Source organism: Calypte anna, chromosome Z (genome assembly GCF_003957555.1).
Source record: "Calypte anna isolate BGI_N300 chromosome Z, bCalAnn1_v1.p, whole genome shotgun sequence".
NCBI classification, from domain to species: Eukaryota; Metazoa; Chordata; class Aves; order Apodiformes; family Trochilidae; genus Calypte; species Calypte anna.
The window spans coordinates 49,413,183-49,430,614 of record NC_044274.1 but is presented as its reverse complement, the minus strand read 5'-3'; the positions used below and the strand labels follow the sequence as shown (position 1 = coordinate 49,430,614).

The 17,432-nt window shown below is 37.1% G+C and overlaps 1 protein-coding gene across 8 annotated transcripts in view; it reads left to right on the top strand.

The window, feature by feature from the left end:
* GLIS3 (GLIS family zinc finger 3) overlaps nt 1-17,432 on the top strand; it is a 145,291-nt gene that overhangs the window by 25,286 nt on the left and 102,573 nt on the right. For 7 of the 8 annotated variants that reach the window (XM_030467407.1, XM_030467406.1, XM_030467402.1 and 4 more), the window contains exon 2: nt 12,268-12,475. In XM_030467407.1, the coding sequence (XP_030323267.1) occupies nt 12,345-12,475 (131 nt within the window). In that variant the 5' untranslated portion in view covers nt 12,268-12,344. The remainder of the gene's footprint in view (nt 1-12,267; nt 12,476-17,432) is intronic. The other variant, XM_030467405.1, reaches the window with a different exon arrangement.

The following is a 17,432-nucleotide window of genomic DNA, read 5'->3' as shown; positions in this document are numbered from 1 at the left end:
TGATAGCTTACATTTCCCTGTGCCCATCCAAATTCCTATGAGATAATTATTATTTGGGGCTGCTCACCTCATGTCCTGTCTTTTACCCCTCTTTGTAAATGGTATGAGAAAGGCTGTCACCTTTGAGCCTCTGCCTGTATCCATGGTACACTGCTGAGTCCTGGAGCAAGCCAGCAAGAGGCAAGCTGTGGTTGGGGTCCTCCTCTTAGTCCTGGGGGAGGAGCAGTTTACATCACAGCTTTTCATGCCACCTCTGCATTTGGCCCACTTCCTCGAGACTGCAGAGAGGTGCTACCATCCCTCTGCCTGTCTGTTTCAGGGCATCTTAGGTAAGTAACTCCTTCTGTAGATCCATGTCACATCTGCCTGAGAGGAGCAGTGGAAGAAATTGGAGTAGTTTAGTCAGTATGATTTCTGGAAAGAGTGTGCAGGAGGGAACAGGATCACCTCTGTGGTGTCTGCAGTGCTTAGATCAGTTTGCATTTTTTGCTGAGCCTTGAGGATTCCTCTTTGCCTGAGTTTCTTGGGCAGTAACCTCCTTTTAAAAAAAAGTCTGCTGATTAAGAAAGCTCCAGCCTTTGTTTAAAAAAGCAGGAATGGCTTCCAAAGAATTATTCATTGTGAATAGGAAATTATTCATATCCAAAGTTCTTGCTCTTGTATGAAACCTCGTTATGAAACTAGTGACTTTCTTTCCTGAAACTGGAAGTCTTGTGAAATCCTACAACTTCTTTATTTGAGCAGAAAACTAACTATTTAATTTTCCTTTTTCTTACATATTTTAAAATAAAATAATTATGAGAAAGAATTAATTTTTTTCAAAAAGGACTCTAATAATGTTTTTGGAAGTGGATTTGAAGTCGGGTGATGCCTGAAGTCCCACTCACTGGGAAATGTTTCCCCTCCCTACCCTCTGAGCTGGTTTGCTGCACATTTGTCTTTTCCAGGGCAGCCTCCTGACATTTCTGTATTTCTGGCATACGGGGTCTGGCTGGCTGGAGTTAAATTTCTTCATAGCAGCCCATAGGTTGCTGTGCTTTGTGTTTGTGGTAACACACCAGTGTTTTGTCTCTTGGTGAGGAGTACACGTGTCAAGGCTTTCTCCCCTCCACCCCACAAAAAACAGGTCAGTGTGTTGGGAGTGAGCAGGAGGTGGGGAGCCCAGATGGGTGAACTAGACTGACCACCAAGGAGATATAGTCTATATTGTGTGACATTGTGCTCAGCAGTGGAAGCTGAGGGAAAGGAGGAGGGTACAGGGACATTTGTGGTGATGGCATTTGTCTTTCTGAGCAACTATGTGTACTGAGGCTCTGCTGTCCCGGAGGTGGCTGGACACCTGCCTGCTGATGGGGAGCAGTGACTACACTCCTTATTTTGCTTTGGCTCTGCACACAGCTTTGGCTTTTCTTAATAAACTGTCGTTATCATGACCAACTAGCTTTTCCATCTTAGTTTCTTCCTCTGTTCTGATGAGGGTGAGGGGAGTAAGAGACTGTCTGGGTCAGCATCTGTCAGCCAGCCAAGGTCAACCCTCCTCATGGAGGCACTGAAAACTCCCAAACCCAGACTGCAAATCCACACTCTTTCTTCATCTAGCCAGACTGTGCAGATTCTTGATTCTTGAATGTGGCATAAGGAAGGGGAGCTAGTCATATAAAAGGAAAAATACTATAACCATTATTCTGATTATTGTATTTTATTCAATGTGATGTACTCTAGGTGGCCCTGCTCTGGCAGGGGGGGTTGGACTAGATGATCTTTCGAGGTCCCTTCCAACCCCTAGGATTCTGTGTAATTATAACACTTTCACTGTGCTCTGTTGGCCTGATTTAGGTTTCTGGAGTCTTACTGGAAGTGGAATGGGCTTTGATTTACATCTTTAGCATTAAATGAACATGAGAAGTACTTCAGAAGCAAACATGCTTTTTAAATGTAAAGTTTTACAAGGTGTAGAATAGAGTGAGGATTTCAGTAATAGTGCAGCACAACCACAGTTGACTTTAAGAGGTGTTGATTCGTATTTTATTCACATTAATTCAGGGCCTTGCAATAGCTGATTGCTGACTCCCTACAGCTTACTGAAAATCATAGCACAGTACTAAAGAAATTCATGATAAACTGTATAAAGACTAGTAGATGAACACTTGCATATTGACAGGAGTCAGAAAAATTGCCTAAGCCCTTCATAAATTCTGTTTGTAAAAATTACTTATGTAGTTGGGAATTAAACTTCACTGTAAATTAATAGGATTATGTCCTTAAAAATCACATCATCGGTACTGAACATTTTACACTTACCTATGTAACACATTCTCTCTGTCAAAGAGATAGCTTATTGCTTAATTTTTTTGGGCTGGTGCAGGAGAGATACATTTCAGCAGATGACCAGCTTCTTAAAAAGATATGTCTTCATCAGGACATTTTTGTGGGTTTCCACCCTGTACCAAAGGTGCTTCAGCTCAGCACAGCATGCATATTTTTGCCTTTTTTTATGCCTTTGTCCATGAATACTTCTTTCCGCCCTTCAGGCGGCCCTTGCAGACACACACACAAACCACTGTGTTGGCATGCCAGTGTGGTTTCCTGTGTCTTTGCATCAAAACTTACTCAGTAGCCAACTTTGGATGCCAAACCCTGCCATCAGAGCAGCCTCCTCTTCACAGAGTAATATCTGTGGTTAAGATGTCATTCTCTGTAAATCAATTTTTGCAAGGATGACAGCAAAGGGCAGGAGCTGCAGTAGTCTTTACCAGGCCTTAGCTGTTCAAGTGGCATTAATTCTCCCTCTTACTACCCTGGCTGTGTGGAAGGGAGTTAGATGCACTTCAGCAAGACAGAGTGAGGGTTTTTTTGGTCACAGCAATAAAAGACCTTAAAAATTCCAATTAATGAGCCTTGAGCTAATGAATGAATAAAATAGAAAGAAAATGTCTAAAGCTTTGAGAGGAGGGGAAACATATATTGACAATAAAGATTTTAAATGCCTCTGTCTATAGTTTTCCCAGGGTTTGCCTTTCATTTACTCAAAGATACAAGAGAGGAAAGACAAGTGGAAGATTTTGTTTAGAACACAATGTAATAACATTTCAGCTTTTAAGGAGTCTAAATAGGCTACAAAATGAAAGATGCTGCTGGTGGCCTCTTCTAAAAGTTAGATAAAAAGACTGGCTGTCATTTTATTATTGCAATTCACCTTACTGACCACGCATTTCATAGGACAAGATTGTGTATGGTGACAGTAGTAGAAATTTCTCCAGAAGTTGTTTTAGTTATGCAGGTCAATTTTTAAGGAGTAATTTCTCAGTCTGTAGAATGTTATTATAAACTGTCCTGAGATAATCTTATATCCTGAATTGAGAAAATGAATAGACTGCTTAAGCAAGTAAACCTTTGTAATAGAAAAATGTTCTCTTAACCACAGAGCTTTCTTTCTTTCTACATGTTGCACTTGGGTTTTGGCCTGTTTATTTTTACAACTTTCAGTTTCATTGGTTTTTATGCTTCCTTAAAGACATGACTTTCTGAACTTAAGAACTTTTGACAAAACAGTCACAGCAACTCAAACCAAGGTATGTTTGAGCTGATTGCCATGAAGGTGCAACAACCAGAGATCAGTGTGAAAATTTTCTTATTATGAAAACAACATGTCAGAAACTTTTTCCTGACACTTTACTTTTGTTTCAGGCAAAAAAACCCTAAATTATACCATTGTGTGTAGAATGAGGTTTGCATAATGCTTTGAGATATTGCTACCGTAGCAATTCAGACTTTGCTAGTGTCTGATAGGTACATTTGAAGTGTATGTATCAGTTAAAAAGATTATCACTTGAAAGGTTGTATTTTTACTGAGAAGTTTTTTTAGGTGATAAAGTATATTGATATTTAGTGAAGCATGAAACTTTTCAATGAACTGTGAAGGAAATAGTTAAACTAATTAACTGAGTATAAAGACTCTTAAAATACCCATGTTATGTGGGCTGCATGCCTGTTATTTCTGTCTAGTTAAACTGACGAGTAGGATAACATTCTCATCTTTTAGAAGAAACAACATTAAAACCATTTTTAATGCAAGAAAAATGGAAAATTGTTCATTTGTATTGCTCAGAAACTTGTGGGCAATGCAGTCTCAAATACCTTGAGTTACCTGTAAAGATTCAGAAAAAGAGCCTCAGTTGAGATTAGAGTTTGTCACTGAACAAACCCTTTATTGCATGTTCTTTTGCTGATGTCTCTTGTTGTCAACAAGATGTCTCTTGTTGGATCATGATACGTGATATGGTCTGACACTGATTTGTTGTGTTGCGAAGACTGAGACCTAACCCATGCTGGAGGTAGAACGCAACCTCCTTGCTCTTCTGCTCTCTTCCCAGGATTCCTGCACACTAGGATGAAGTTGTCGTAGAATCACAGAATAATTTGGGTTGGAAGGGACCTCTAAAGGTCATGTAGTCTAACCACAAATGAGTCCTTGGAGTTAAGGCAGCCTAAACATGCTGAAGTGTCTATTTCCTGGCTCTTGGTGCTCCACTGGGCAGAGGTAGCATTCCTGTGTCTAAGTGGGTAAAGAGACAAAAGGTCTTCTCTTTAGCCCGTGCCTAAAGGAAGGGCCTGTTTGGGTCTGTTTCTTTCTTCCCAGCCTTGCTCGCTGTTAATACAGCCGGACAGAAGATGACAGTGTAAGGTGTGGGAGTCTGATGAACACAGCATGAAAACAAAAATTAACATGTGAGCAGGGGGTACATGGCTATGCTGCCTTACTTTGGTACATGGAACTACAGTATCTTTTGAGTAATGGATCTGCATGTGCCCACAGTTACAGATAGCAAAGCTTCTACGTGGCATTTTCTAAAATACTAAGGATAATTAGAAAACGTAAGTTATCTGATTTGAGCCTCTTTTAATTAAAGCTGAGGGAAAAAAACTTCAGGAATTACTGGGAAAAAATGCTAAGCATGTATTTCTAGCATGGAGAAAATCACAAACAGGCAGTGAGTGTTGAACAGTGTTAGAAGCTGACATGGGGTTTGAAGTGTTATGGAGTGCAGGTAATTATTTTTTTAAAGTTTTTTCTTATTGCCCCTCCATATTTGACTGTTCTATATTGCAATCAGATGGTATCAGCAAAGAAGTATTCCAACAACACTGCCAGAATCAATCTGGTTTTTTTTGTAGTTAAGTGCAACACTGTTTAATGGGTAAATTGTTTCTGTATAGATTTTAATCCTGCCATTCATAACATACGAGAATGTTTTAGCAATATTATTTTTTTTGTTTCCTTTTCAAGTAAAGCCACTTTCCAGTCACTTGAAGTAAGTCTGTACTGTAATGTATACAAATGTATACTGTGTTCATTTATGTCAGATTGAACAGTAATTTCCCAGTGGTACTGAAAATAGAAGGTATTCTCTCTAATTCTGATACAATTCTTTATTGTTCTTTCAGATATCTGCATATTTCCATTTTGATCATAATGACTTTGTCTCTATTGAAATGGTGTTTTAAGGAGCTGGCCAATACTGATGTTTAAAACATGATGCTTGTTTTTTTTTCTCACTTGATATTATTCAGCTTTAGACTATTATGCCAGTAGTGTGTTACATTACTTGCAGAGTTTGTTTTGATTTCTACATGATATTTCAGAAGAATATGAAGCTTGCAAACTGTATTATTTTTTTCAGAAATAATAACTAGACACTTTGGCTAAGTTTCATAGATCATAACCTTCCAGAAATTGTAGATCAGAACATTCCAGAAATTGGTATGAATAGCTTATACTACTGAGTAGTGATAGCATAAACCAAAGATAAAACCTATGTTTTCTGCAGCAGAAGAGTACTGTTCTTTAAACAAGAACAAAAGGAGTCACCTAATGTCACTGATAACAAATAAGGAGTTACCCATTGCAACTGAAACATTTATATTTTAGTTCAGTTAAACATTTACTGGTCTGTGCAATAGTTAACTGATAACTTTTTACTTTTTATGCAAAATAAGAAAACAAAGTACCTTTCAAAATAGCTTTTTAATAAGTGGGAAGCCTTCCTGATACAAATAAAACTGATTAAAAATTAATATGAGATAATACGTCTACAGATGTGATTTAAAGTCCTTGTTTTGCAGTGTGCATTTTCTCCTGAAAGTTTCCTGAGCCTGACTGTTTCATAATATATTCCTAGTTTAGTCATTACAAGACCAGTGTTTTCATTTGTTTAAATTTAGTGGTTAAAGTGTTCCATAGAAGTAGGTGATCTCATTGCTGTCTGCTTTAAACCAGCCAAGTTAATCACCTGTGAGGTATTGTTTTCACTGGTCAGTTCTGGGTAATTTTTTACGCTGGTTCCACTTGAAAGGAGACATTGTTTTTCATTGTGCTTTGTCAGTCTCTTTTGTCTCACAGTAGAATGGCTGAAAGTGCATGCTTGATTACTTCATACAATGAATGGCAAATAGCACTGGAAAATAGTGCTTTTTTTACCAAGTGCCGTGATAGTGAAGAAAGGTGCCTTTCCAAGATTCAAAGCATTGAGAGCTCTTAAAGTGCATGCATAATATTTTCTCGTGATACAGTGTGGTCATGTAATTTGTTTGATGTGTTTCCTCTGTATTATTTTTCTTGATTGTAAAGATTAAGTCTCTGCAAACAGTTGGGAACATGGGAATTCCCAATACTAGTCAGATTCATGGTCTAACTTGCTGTTCAGAGTGGACACTGCCAGGGGCTTTGGAGGAAATTTCTTATTAAACACTTATTAAACAGCACTGCTAGTTGTAAGTGTCATGAACATCATGACCATAAACATGAAGTTAAAACTAAGGAGGTTTTAGCATCTTGATTTCAGAATTTTATCTCTAACTATGAAGACCTGATTTTTTTTTTTTAAGTTTCTAAAGAAATTAAGGTCCAAGAATCACTGTTTTCTTGACATGTAGTATCTGTGTAGTTGAGAAATAATTGTATTTCTTAAGACTTGCAATAAAAATCATAATTTGGCAACTTTTTGAGCTGTCCTTTAGTGATCTACTTATACCCTGAAAAATTCCAGATTGTATGCCTTACAAACTTTGCTGATACCTACTCTAATTTTGACTGATTTTTTATGTAGTTTACTTACAAGCCTCAAGGCCTCCCAAAAGAGACTTGGGCTCAGAGGAAGATACCAGTTTGAAAAAGCCCAAATTCCCAAACAGATCAGGATTTTGGATAGAGGCAAGTTGCCATATGCCCCCTCTTCAGCCTTTGTTTTCTGCTCTTTGAAACCACAGTTTAACATGCTCAAAGAGGGTGTCAAGTGGTGTGATGTACACTGCCCTGTGGCTGGTATCTCTGCCTGTGTAGCTGGTAATCGATAGTACCTTATAGCTGCTTGTAGGAACAACAGAAAAGTGGCCACAGAATTTAAGGTCAAAGGGACAAGAGCTAGCTCTCTAGTACTCAATAATAATATGACCAAAGTTGGTAGAGGTGAAGCCTGGAAGGTTTGGCAGCCCAAAGGTGAGAGGGGTTGAGATATTTCCCATCTGGAAACAAATCTTGCAAGTAAATATTTTGAGTTCTTTCAGTGATGTATGCAGTAGCTGGGGATGGCAACATCCAGAACATTGACCATTTTGTGGAGAAAGACCAAATTTGATTTGGAAAGGCATTGGCAACTTATGTCTAATCTGCCTGAAGAAGACATTGACAGTCTTACTTACTTTTCTCTTTGGTATTAATTGCCTTACTATGCTTTTTTTGAGTGTGTCCTTTTCTTTCAATTTTGGTGACTGTAGAATCCACAAAAACAAGACTGGAAGCCAATTATGAATGAAACATTAAAACAACTGTTTCCAAAGCTCTTCATTACTGCATGTTGCCAGACAGAAAATCCCCTAGGGAAATTACCTTCTACACCTTTGCTGCAATCCTTTTTTTCCTAGCTGTTATTCTAATAGTAGCAACAGGACAGGCTTTTTCAGATTATTTTAATAGCTTTCTTTCGTATTGATTAATTCTGCTATTGCAGAATATATTGAGATAAGATATAATTTAATTTTATCTGGTGTTATGCGTTTGGTATGTTGTGCATTTCAGAACACCAAACAATTAAAGCTGATTTTCCTGTTATATGTTTTTCTTGTATTACCATTTATACATGGGAAACATAATTTACAATTTCAAAAGCTTATTGAAGCACTTGAATTTTGTAAACTGATTTACTTGGCAGAATTAACAAGTTACAACTCTTGACTTGGAGAGGCAGGCAAAGTAATTTAATGGTTTTAAATGGAAATAATTGCATATTGGACTCTGCCTCCTGAAAGTACGAAAGTGATATAAGAACATCTCATCTGAGATTCATTATACTTTTCTGTATTCTTTGAATGTTCTTCAGAAGATTGCAGTGAAACATTTTTGCATTTTGTCAAGGATGAGTGAAGCTTAGCTATTAATCAGCTATAGAGAATAAACAGGAAAAATAGGCAAGCTAATGAATGAGGAAGTGAATGGACTAAAATATTTCTATAAAATATTTTTACTGTTTATACTTATTAACTATTACTGTTACTTACTGATAAAGAGCAATTTTGATTTATGTGTAATACGTTTATCTGGAATAAATTACATCTTAATCAAACAGCTCCTCCTGTGAGCCAGCTCAGGACTGATTCCACCTCCTCAACTATTGTTGCTTTTATTGGACTATCTCCTGACTTATATCTCAACATAAACAAGAAGAAATTCCTTCTCCTTGCTCATTTAGAATATTAGGTCCATGTATTTTTCTCAGAATATACCGCTTCATTCAAAACCCACTTACGTGCTCCAGAGAGGTTCCCTTTTATGTCAGCTGATGTGAATTCAAGACATTACAGAATTCTTGGTTGTCATTTCACTCTCCTGAAATCTTCAGGATTTATGTCAATGATACTTCAAACCTGGTCTGAGGACTCCTCTTGCACTGTGAGTGTATGATTCCAAATGCTGATGTGGGACATGGTGACTCTGCCAGTTCGTATTTTTTCAGCATTTTTGAACACATTTTATGACAGCTTGCCTTTTAGCAGCAGGATCTTGCCAGGTTAGATGTCCATGCTGTGTTTATTTGACTTTATGTTAAATCAGAGGTGGTATGTTCTCCTGCAGCTGGCTCAAATCCAGCGTAAGTTTCCTATCCTGTGGCTGACTTAGCTCTACAGACAAGTGGTTGTATGCTCATAGCTGATTCAGACAAATTAATACTGCTCTGTGCCCTGCAGGTTACAGATAATGTACTAATAATGCCTTTTATTTTCACCTGTACAAAACAGTGGATAAAGTGTTAGGACTTTGCTTTTACTTTGCAGTCTCTTTCAACAGTGGGAGCTCATGCTAGATTCTTTCTTTATAATCTCTCCAGCACCCCCAGCTCTTTAAGTGGAAGAATTGTCAGTTCCCTGTAACAGCAAATGTTTGTCAATTATAAAAAATCCAAAAGCCTTTCCTTCCATTTATGCGTGAGAGAAAGGTCCAGGCAAATGTTTATCAGGACTGGAGTCTTGCATTACCTTTGTCTGTTATCCGAGTTGTACAACCTCTCCAAAGTTCTCTTTTAATTTTTCCTTTCAGTGACCAGACCATCTTTGGCCATCATCCTTACACAACAGATTCTCCTAGCTGTTCATGGAGGTGCTGTTCTTCCACAGATAATGGGAGCAGACCCTATAATTGCAATTTTGAGGATGCAACATTCTGCATCTAACAGTACTGTTTTGACACTACTCTCTTTTCTAGCTTTGCTTTGGGTATTTTTTTTTCTGACATGTAAGTTTGGAGAAGCTCAGGTCTGATAACATGTAAGTGGCAATTTCACAGTGTGAGTGAAGATTCTTATTTGAACAAACCAGGTGACGGGGTCACTAGGCCATAACCCCTTCCTTAATGAAAATTGTTTGGGGGTTAGTGCTCAGGTCTTGATTCCCTGGGCATGATAAAGTAGATGTTATTCTTACCATTGAAATTTGTTGGAAGTAGCTTATGAGTGAAGGGCATTATGGTGTCATGCAGGAAAAACTCGGTATTTATTTGGTACATTTTTGTGATATAACTGTTTTTCTCAGTGCTTAATAATAGGCTTACATCTCAATGATACTAGAAATATATAGGCTCTACAAACATTACAACTGTGTTAGAGTGTTAAAACCAGCTGGAATTTTCATATTATTTTAGCATGCTTCGCTGTCTTTTATATCCTTTGGTGCAGGAAGCATTTGGCTCTACTTGCTTAAAGATACTTTTCTAAGAAATGAACATATGTACAGCCCACACAAGCATGCAGGCATATTATATAGTATTTTATATGATTTAAATGTGTCACATTAATTTTCAACTTCACACATCCTTTTGCTAACAGGAATAGAATTTATACTATTAGGAGGGGCTGCTTAACATTTTTTGCCTAATGTTTGCTGGCACTGATTCCATTTTTGTTGCTCTGTATCATTAAAAAAGCAGCTGCTGAGTAGTACTCTGATTTGGCTTTTTTGAGTTCATTATATAAACAGATGTTCTTTCATAGGAAAGAAATAAAATGGCTTCTCTTATTCTTTTAATTAATTAAATGTAATTAAATTCAAATTTAATAAGAGTGGACAATATTCCTACAAAACTTAAAAGCTTTTCTTCTGATACCCCCAAAAGGAGTTGGGTGCACCACATGGAATTCGCACATTGTGGTCCTTGCAAATTTCAAGTCCTCCTAGCTAACTTTCAGAATGATTATTAAACGTTTTTTTCTTTCCTTGCCCTTGAGTTTTTTGCCAGATATTTTTCAGTTCCACTTAAAAGTAGTAACCATGAGTAAGATGTTCTTCTTAAGGGGCTACCATACTTCATCCCAAGGAGTACATTTTGGTCCTTGATCATGCCATTGACTTGTAATATCTGTACATGAATTTACAAAACACTTAGGATCCCAGTGGATTGGGAATCACTTATCTACTCCTCACATATGTGTAAGAAATTACAAATTATTCAAAGAGAACAATAATCTGAAAAGAAGGCACAGACCTCTAGAACAAGAATGCACATACCTATTTGGGGTTTTTGTTTATTTTCAAAAAAGCTGTAATTTGAAATTCCGGGGGTGAATTTCGAATTGTAACTGAAATTGAAGGCTCTGGATCTTCTTCTTATGACTGAGGGGGCCATAAATGTAAATATAGTTCTTTGCGGACTTTACAAAGCATACACAGAGAAAACTGGAGAAAACTAGTGTGTGAGTTGTGCAGTCAGGTCACAAGTAGATTTAACCTAGAACGTGGTTTAAATAGAAGTACTTCTCAGTATTTGTCCTGATGTTGCTATTCTGCTTTAGGGAGTAGTATGAACAAGGTGAAGCAGCTAGAAATGTGAATCATCTAATTATTAATACTAACTGTGATGAAAATTTGCTAGATATCCAAAAATTCTATATTAAAAACTACATTTTAACGTTTCCATCTTGATGTGCATTAATGTGGGGAATCTGGTAAACCACCGTCTCTGACCTAAACCAGAACACAAAGTACACAGAACATTTTACAGATATGTCCCACTTGTCACCTCTGTAATCGTCTCATGCTACTGTGTAAAAGCCATCTGTCTGAGTCATGGCAGCAGTGATTAAGAGCAGACTGTGGCCTTTTAAAGAAAATCCAGAATGCTTCTCTGAACCAGCTCAAATTCCTCTCCCCAGACCTCTGAGGAATGCTGTGTGCTCCCAGCTGTAACTCCCTGCTGCCAGGGAAATCATGCAGCCTGTGTACTTGGAACACCAGATCTATTGCAGGGTTTGCAGTTTGCCTGCAGTCCTCTTGCCTTTTGGAGTGCTAGTGGTAGGAGTGATGGAAGGGCTTGCAACGGCTTGGAGCGGTGGAGCTTGGTAAGAGTCAAGGTGTTCCTGCAGCATCCTTGGGTTCTCTCTTCCTTCTTCAGAGAAAGGTGATTTGGCTGTCCCTCAGCTGAGGGCTGTTCTTTTGCCCAGACCCTTGCAGTGGTGATTTTCCTAATGTTTATGCATGATACCTGGTCTTCAGTATATGTACTTTGGCACTTATTTTAAACTTGCATAATTTATTAATTCCCCTTTAAAGAATTGCTTTTTGTATTTGGAGTTTGCAAAATCCTTGTATTGGTTCCCTGTTTCATTCACATCTGAAGATACTCTTTTCCAGTTACTTTTCCTGCTTTGCAAAGCAATGTGAGTTCTGTGACCTCATCATGGGTTTTGGAAAGATAAATACTAACATGCCTTTTTTTATTTTCAGGAGGTCTCAGTTATGGACTCCAGTTCAAGTCCATTGGAAAAGGCAGCTGCAGCAATGTAGTGGTCACCAGCAGTCCCATGACAGTTCAGCAGCGGGGACCTGTTTCACCTCCTGCTAACCAGGTTTCCACAGCATGCAGCCAGATCATCCCTAGCTTACAGAGGTCTGTGGATGCTTCCAGCCTGAGTGCTTTGCCATCAGATACAAGGTTTTGTTTTACTTTCTTTATATTCAGTACTTTAGAAAGAGGATATTTTAATTCTTCTGTAATTTGTGTGACCTTTCAGATTATTAAAATGGCCTAAATGATGCTCTTTTATGGTACAGGAAATTGAATTAAAAAGTTTAATTTGCATCAGCTGTAATCATACTTTTTGGATAAAATTAGGCCATTCATTTTCTGTATTTGCTAGGGCTTTTTTGGTAGATAAAGACTTTTATAGTCTGTTAATTATATTTTTGTACTAAGGACAAGACATGTTATGGGATGAAAGCAGAAATAGTTCACATGTTAACAACTTCATGGGCAGTGACCTGTTTTAAGCTTACTGTAGTGATAAGAGTGTAATGTTGGTGCCTGTCAAATAACACTAATGTCAGACAAAGTAAGTGCCCGGCTAATGTTCTTCCCTCCTTATCAAATACCTTTGCTTTCAAATTGTTTAATCGTTTACATAATTAAGTTAATCAGATCAATTGTTTCCAGTATGCAATGATCTAGCAGTGTGCTTTATCTGTGTTAGCCTTGTGCAGCTGAAAACTTGTCTACTTTATTAGCTCAGGTAGGTAGTTTAATAAAAACTATGCCCTCTCCCTGTAAATATTGCCTTTTCTTATCACTAAGCCAATGAAAAGTATTTGTTAATTAATCTTCAAAAAGCTTAAATAACTTTTGAGACAATGGCTCCGAGTATTTTAAACAAACACTGAATGAAGGGAAAATAGTTATTTAGACAAACTCCATACTAAAACATCAAGCACATCTATGGATATCAGTTAAACATATAGTGAGAAAACAGTCTGGTGTGTTATTTCAAAAGTGATATTCCGACTTTTGTAGCTGTGATTCATGCAATAGTTACCTACTGATTTGAAATGTAATGATTTTTCCTTACAAAAGGTCACAGAGTCTTGATTCTCAAAACAGTTTATTTTTTATTATATCACTTTGTTACAAGCCAAGAAAAAAACATGTAGTGGTGCTATGTAACTGCAAGAAAACCTTGTTTTACTCTACTGTAAGATAGTTTGTGACAATTCTGTCATTTCAGCTGTGGAGACTGAGTCTCCTGGGACAATTCAGAAAATTAATTATACTTTCTGTGTAAGTGTATGAGGGAAAACCATTCCATGCTAAGAGGATGACAAATGACAAATCCAGATATGTGCCTTTGAGACAAAAATGATAATATGAAAATATCTTTAAGTAATTATTACTTACTTAGTAAGTTTTAGATATGCCAGTATGGTTCCAAGCACTGGTTGGGTGTACTGTGTCAGTGCTGAGTTACACATTTTTGGTGTTGTTTTAAAGAAACATTTACTAAGGGTGAACTGAAGTTGAAACTCTGGCAGAATTGAGGCTCTTGTGTCTCTAGAGTCTCTATTAATGATTTATCAATGAAGATCTTATAAAATTAGTCACTCAAAGAATCTCCATTTCAGCAATTTTGCCCTCGTATGGTCTATGTTATAGGGCAAAACACTATTAAAGTCAGATTTGAATTCACAGATTGTTGACACAATTTTTTAAATTTTTGTTTTCTTCTAAACACTTCATCAGTAAACTTCATTGGCTTAAAACTGCTTGTCTGACCTGACTCATCCTTCATGGGCTGAGTGCCTTCTCTGGCTTGTATCTCTCAGGTATCATGAACTCTGCTCTGGCAGCTCAATTCAAACTGGATTATTTCCTGATCTAAACAACTTGCCTTGATTTTTACTGCTGCAAGAAAGAGAAAAGTAGGCAAATTTGGAGTTTTGATACAGGTAACATCAGATTTTGGTATGTATACCATGAGAGATACCTTTTTTTTAAAGTTTCCCAAAAAACCAGAATATTTGGTTATGCTGCTTGAAACCAGATGTAATACTGTCATTTATTTTGATGTAAGTCAGAAAAGGACCTAAGAAAGAGAAATGAGTTTCCTGTCTAAAAAAACCAGAAGATTTTGCAAAAAGATAAGAAAACAGTTTCTTCTTTTCCATGTTTATGTTTAAGATTCTGGCTCATACTTGATTCTGTGGCCTCTGTGCAGAGTGACAATAGAAAGTAATTGCAGGAATTTCTCGTAAATGTTCATAAAAAATCTGGTCTAAGCTCATAGCTGATTTAGATTACAGTAAGCAGCTGTGCCAATTAATACCATCTGAGAATCTGGCACAGTAGTATAGCTGGCCCTTCATTTTCATATTCATATTTACTTTTCCACAGAAAACTACTGAGTCACAGTGTGGACTGGGCTTTAAAGACATGCTCTTTGTTTTCAGAGCTGGAGTCTTTGTTGCTTTTGAATTTAGAGGCCTAAGTGAAAACTTAACTTCTTCAGATAATCTGGCTCTTATTGTATGTTTGAAAGTCTAAGCCAAATTTTTACTTCTGTCCTACTAAGATTTCTAAAATGCAGTTTTGATTCAGCCTCACTGGTGGGTGTGCCCCTTTGTGCTAGTCACTAGTAGCCTTTTAAAATTATACTGGTCCTACTATGCAGCTGATTAAAATTCCTGACATCATAATATAGACTTGTTATATTGGTGGATCATTTTTTCCTGCTAAATATAAAACAGAAAATAAAAATCTAAATAACCAACTGGCACAAAAAACCCTATTGATGTCTTCCAGATATAAATATATAGTGTAGTGTGGAAAAATCAAACTTTACTTACTTTGCTTGCTCCTTTGAAGACTGTATATGTGTATTTGGGGTCACAGCATACTGGTTTAACTGCCCTCTACTGAACTGGGTTTTAATAAAACCCATTGATTACAGACCCACCAGCCTGGATAATTTTTTTCACAAATAATTATCTCTTTAGGTCTAAATCTTACACAAGATTGACCTGATATAGCTATCATATTTTTCTCTTTTCTTTCAATGAAAATTGTACTCAGCATGTTAATTGTTCTTTTCTTCAGTGTCCTTTTTTGAAAGTTCTGTTTAAACCTTTATGGAGTCCCTTCATCTCCATACCAGTACCCTACACTGACATTCAATTTGAACAGGGTGGTTTTTATTTTTACATAGCAAATCAACTGCAAAGGAGCATTAATCCATCCATCCATCCTATATGTACCACAGCAAGGTCTGGGTCATATTTAAAGCAATATTTTCACTGTTCATGAGCTATCTCAGCATCTGTGAACTCCTTCCTTTCTCCCTCAGCATGTGCCAAGCTTCCCCTGTAGACCAAAAGGGGCTGAGGTGATAGCCACAGTATTCTGAATGTCAATTCCCCTTCTCCATCTTTTTAGGAGTGATTTGCAGCATGTTCCAGCCCTTAAACCCAAGTCACAAGATACCAATTTTATTTTCTTCATAACCCAAACCATTCTGTAGTTCTGTGGTTTTATGTTGGTTGACTCTGGAAAATGGTGTAATATTAAGTTGTAGGAAAAAGACATTTCTCAAAGAGTGCTCATGTGATGGACAGAATAAGGTAACAGAGGTAGTGATTTTTCAGCTTTATCCTCTATAGCTAGAGCTGAATGTGGAAAGCTATGTACGTTTATCTTGCCTTAATGACTTAGTGTTTTCATACATTCTTTCAACCTTGCTGATCTGTTTGAAAGATAACCCAAATCTCAGAAATGAAAAGTTGATTTATCAACCAAAAAAAAAAAAAGGATATTTGCAAATATTGCATATTCACTGAAAATATCCTCAGAGCCATTGTTTAGGATCAGTTATCACTCTCTTGAGTTGACTGATGTCACTTGAAATGGAACTGAAATCCTCACTTTTAGCTGAACAACAGTTCTTAAATTAAATAGTTTTGTGTTTTTCCTCTGAAGCTGCAGTCATTGCTGTGATGTTGTGGTTGTGGTGCAGACCTATGAGGCAACAGTGAGCATTAGCAGATCTGTCCCATGGATCCTTCCTGAAGCAATATCTGTAAGAAAAACTTGCAGAACTCAGAAGCAACTGCCATATTACCCTGAGTAGACATCATAAACTTGTTTACCTATTAAAAAAAAAAAAGAAGCAAGTAGAATAAGTACAAGGGGCTTCTCAAAAGTGCTTGATGTAACCTTGTCAGTATCAAGAAAGAGATTAAATGTGTTTTTATTAATTTTCTTTATGGTGCATACTCTGTCTTTCAGAAATTTGAAGTTGGTAGCACTATAAACCCATGCTGTTAAATAATTTTAAGTAACTGACTAGAGGCACCTACCTTTGTAAATAAGAATACATTATTCCTCCAATAGTCTACATGATGGTTCCATGGATTACTGCATGTAAATATTAAATATACTGTTTACTTTAGGCTTCTAAAAATGTTTTTCAATACCTGGTATTTTCAGTACCTGTTAGCACGTATGAGCTGTCTTTTTTGTAACTTACTTGGACCTCCTGGAGTTTCTGTATGAAAGGAGGAGCTACAGTTTATCTTGTTCTTTTGTGTGAGGAGTTGTCAAGTGATGACTGACTTGTCCACCTTCAAAAATGTGTTTGAGATTTAGAAGAGAACCCAAGTTTTGTATGTGTTTAACTCACCATTGAAATTCTATGCTTCTTCAAAAGAATAATGTGAAAATACAAGAAATACAAGAATACAAGAAATTAATGACCAAAACGTAAGATGTAGAGGCTTCTCTGTCTGTGAGATCTCCTTGTTTATCTAGATACAAACTTCGTTCTTCCTATGGTTAGAGCCCCTTAGAAACAAATTAATACACCCATAGCATCACTGACTGGCAGGAAATCCAAGATGTGAGCTGGAAACAAAGACACACATTTACTCAGCCTCTGCCCACCAGGTGCAGCTGTAATTCAGGGATCCTGATATCCTTGTTGTTCCTTTTCATACCTTTTGTAGAAAACAATATTGTTAAGAGTTTATGAGTTCTTTTTTAAAGCTACCTGTAGGACATTTACAGCATGAACAAGTTTCTTAATACTTATGTGAAATATCAAACATAACAGCAAGATTACACTTTCATGAAA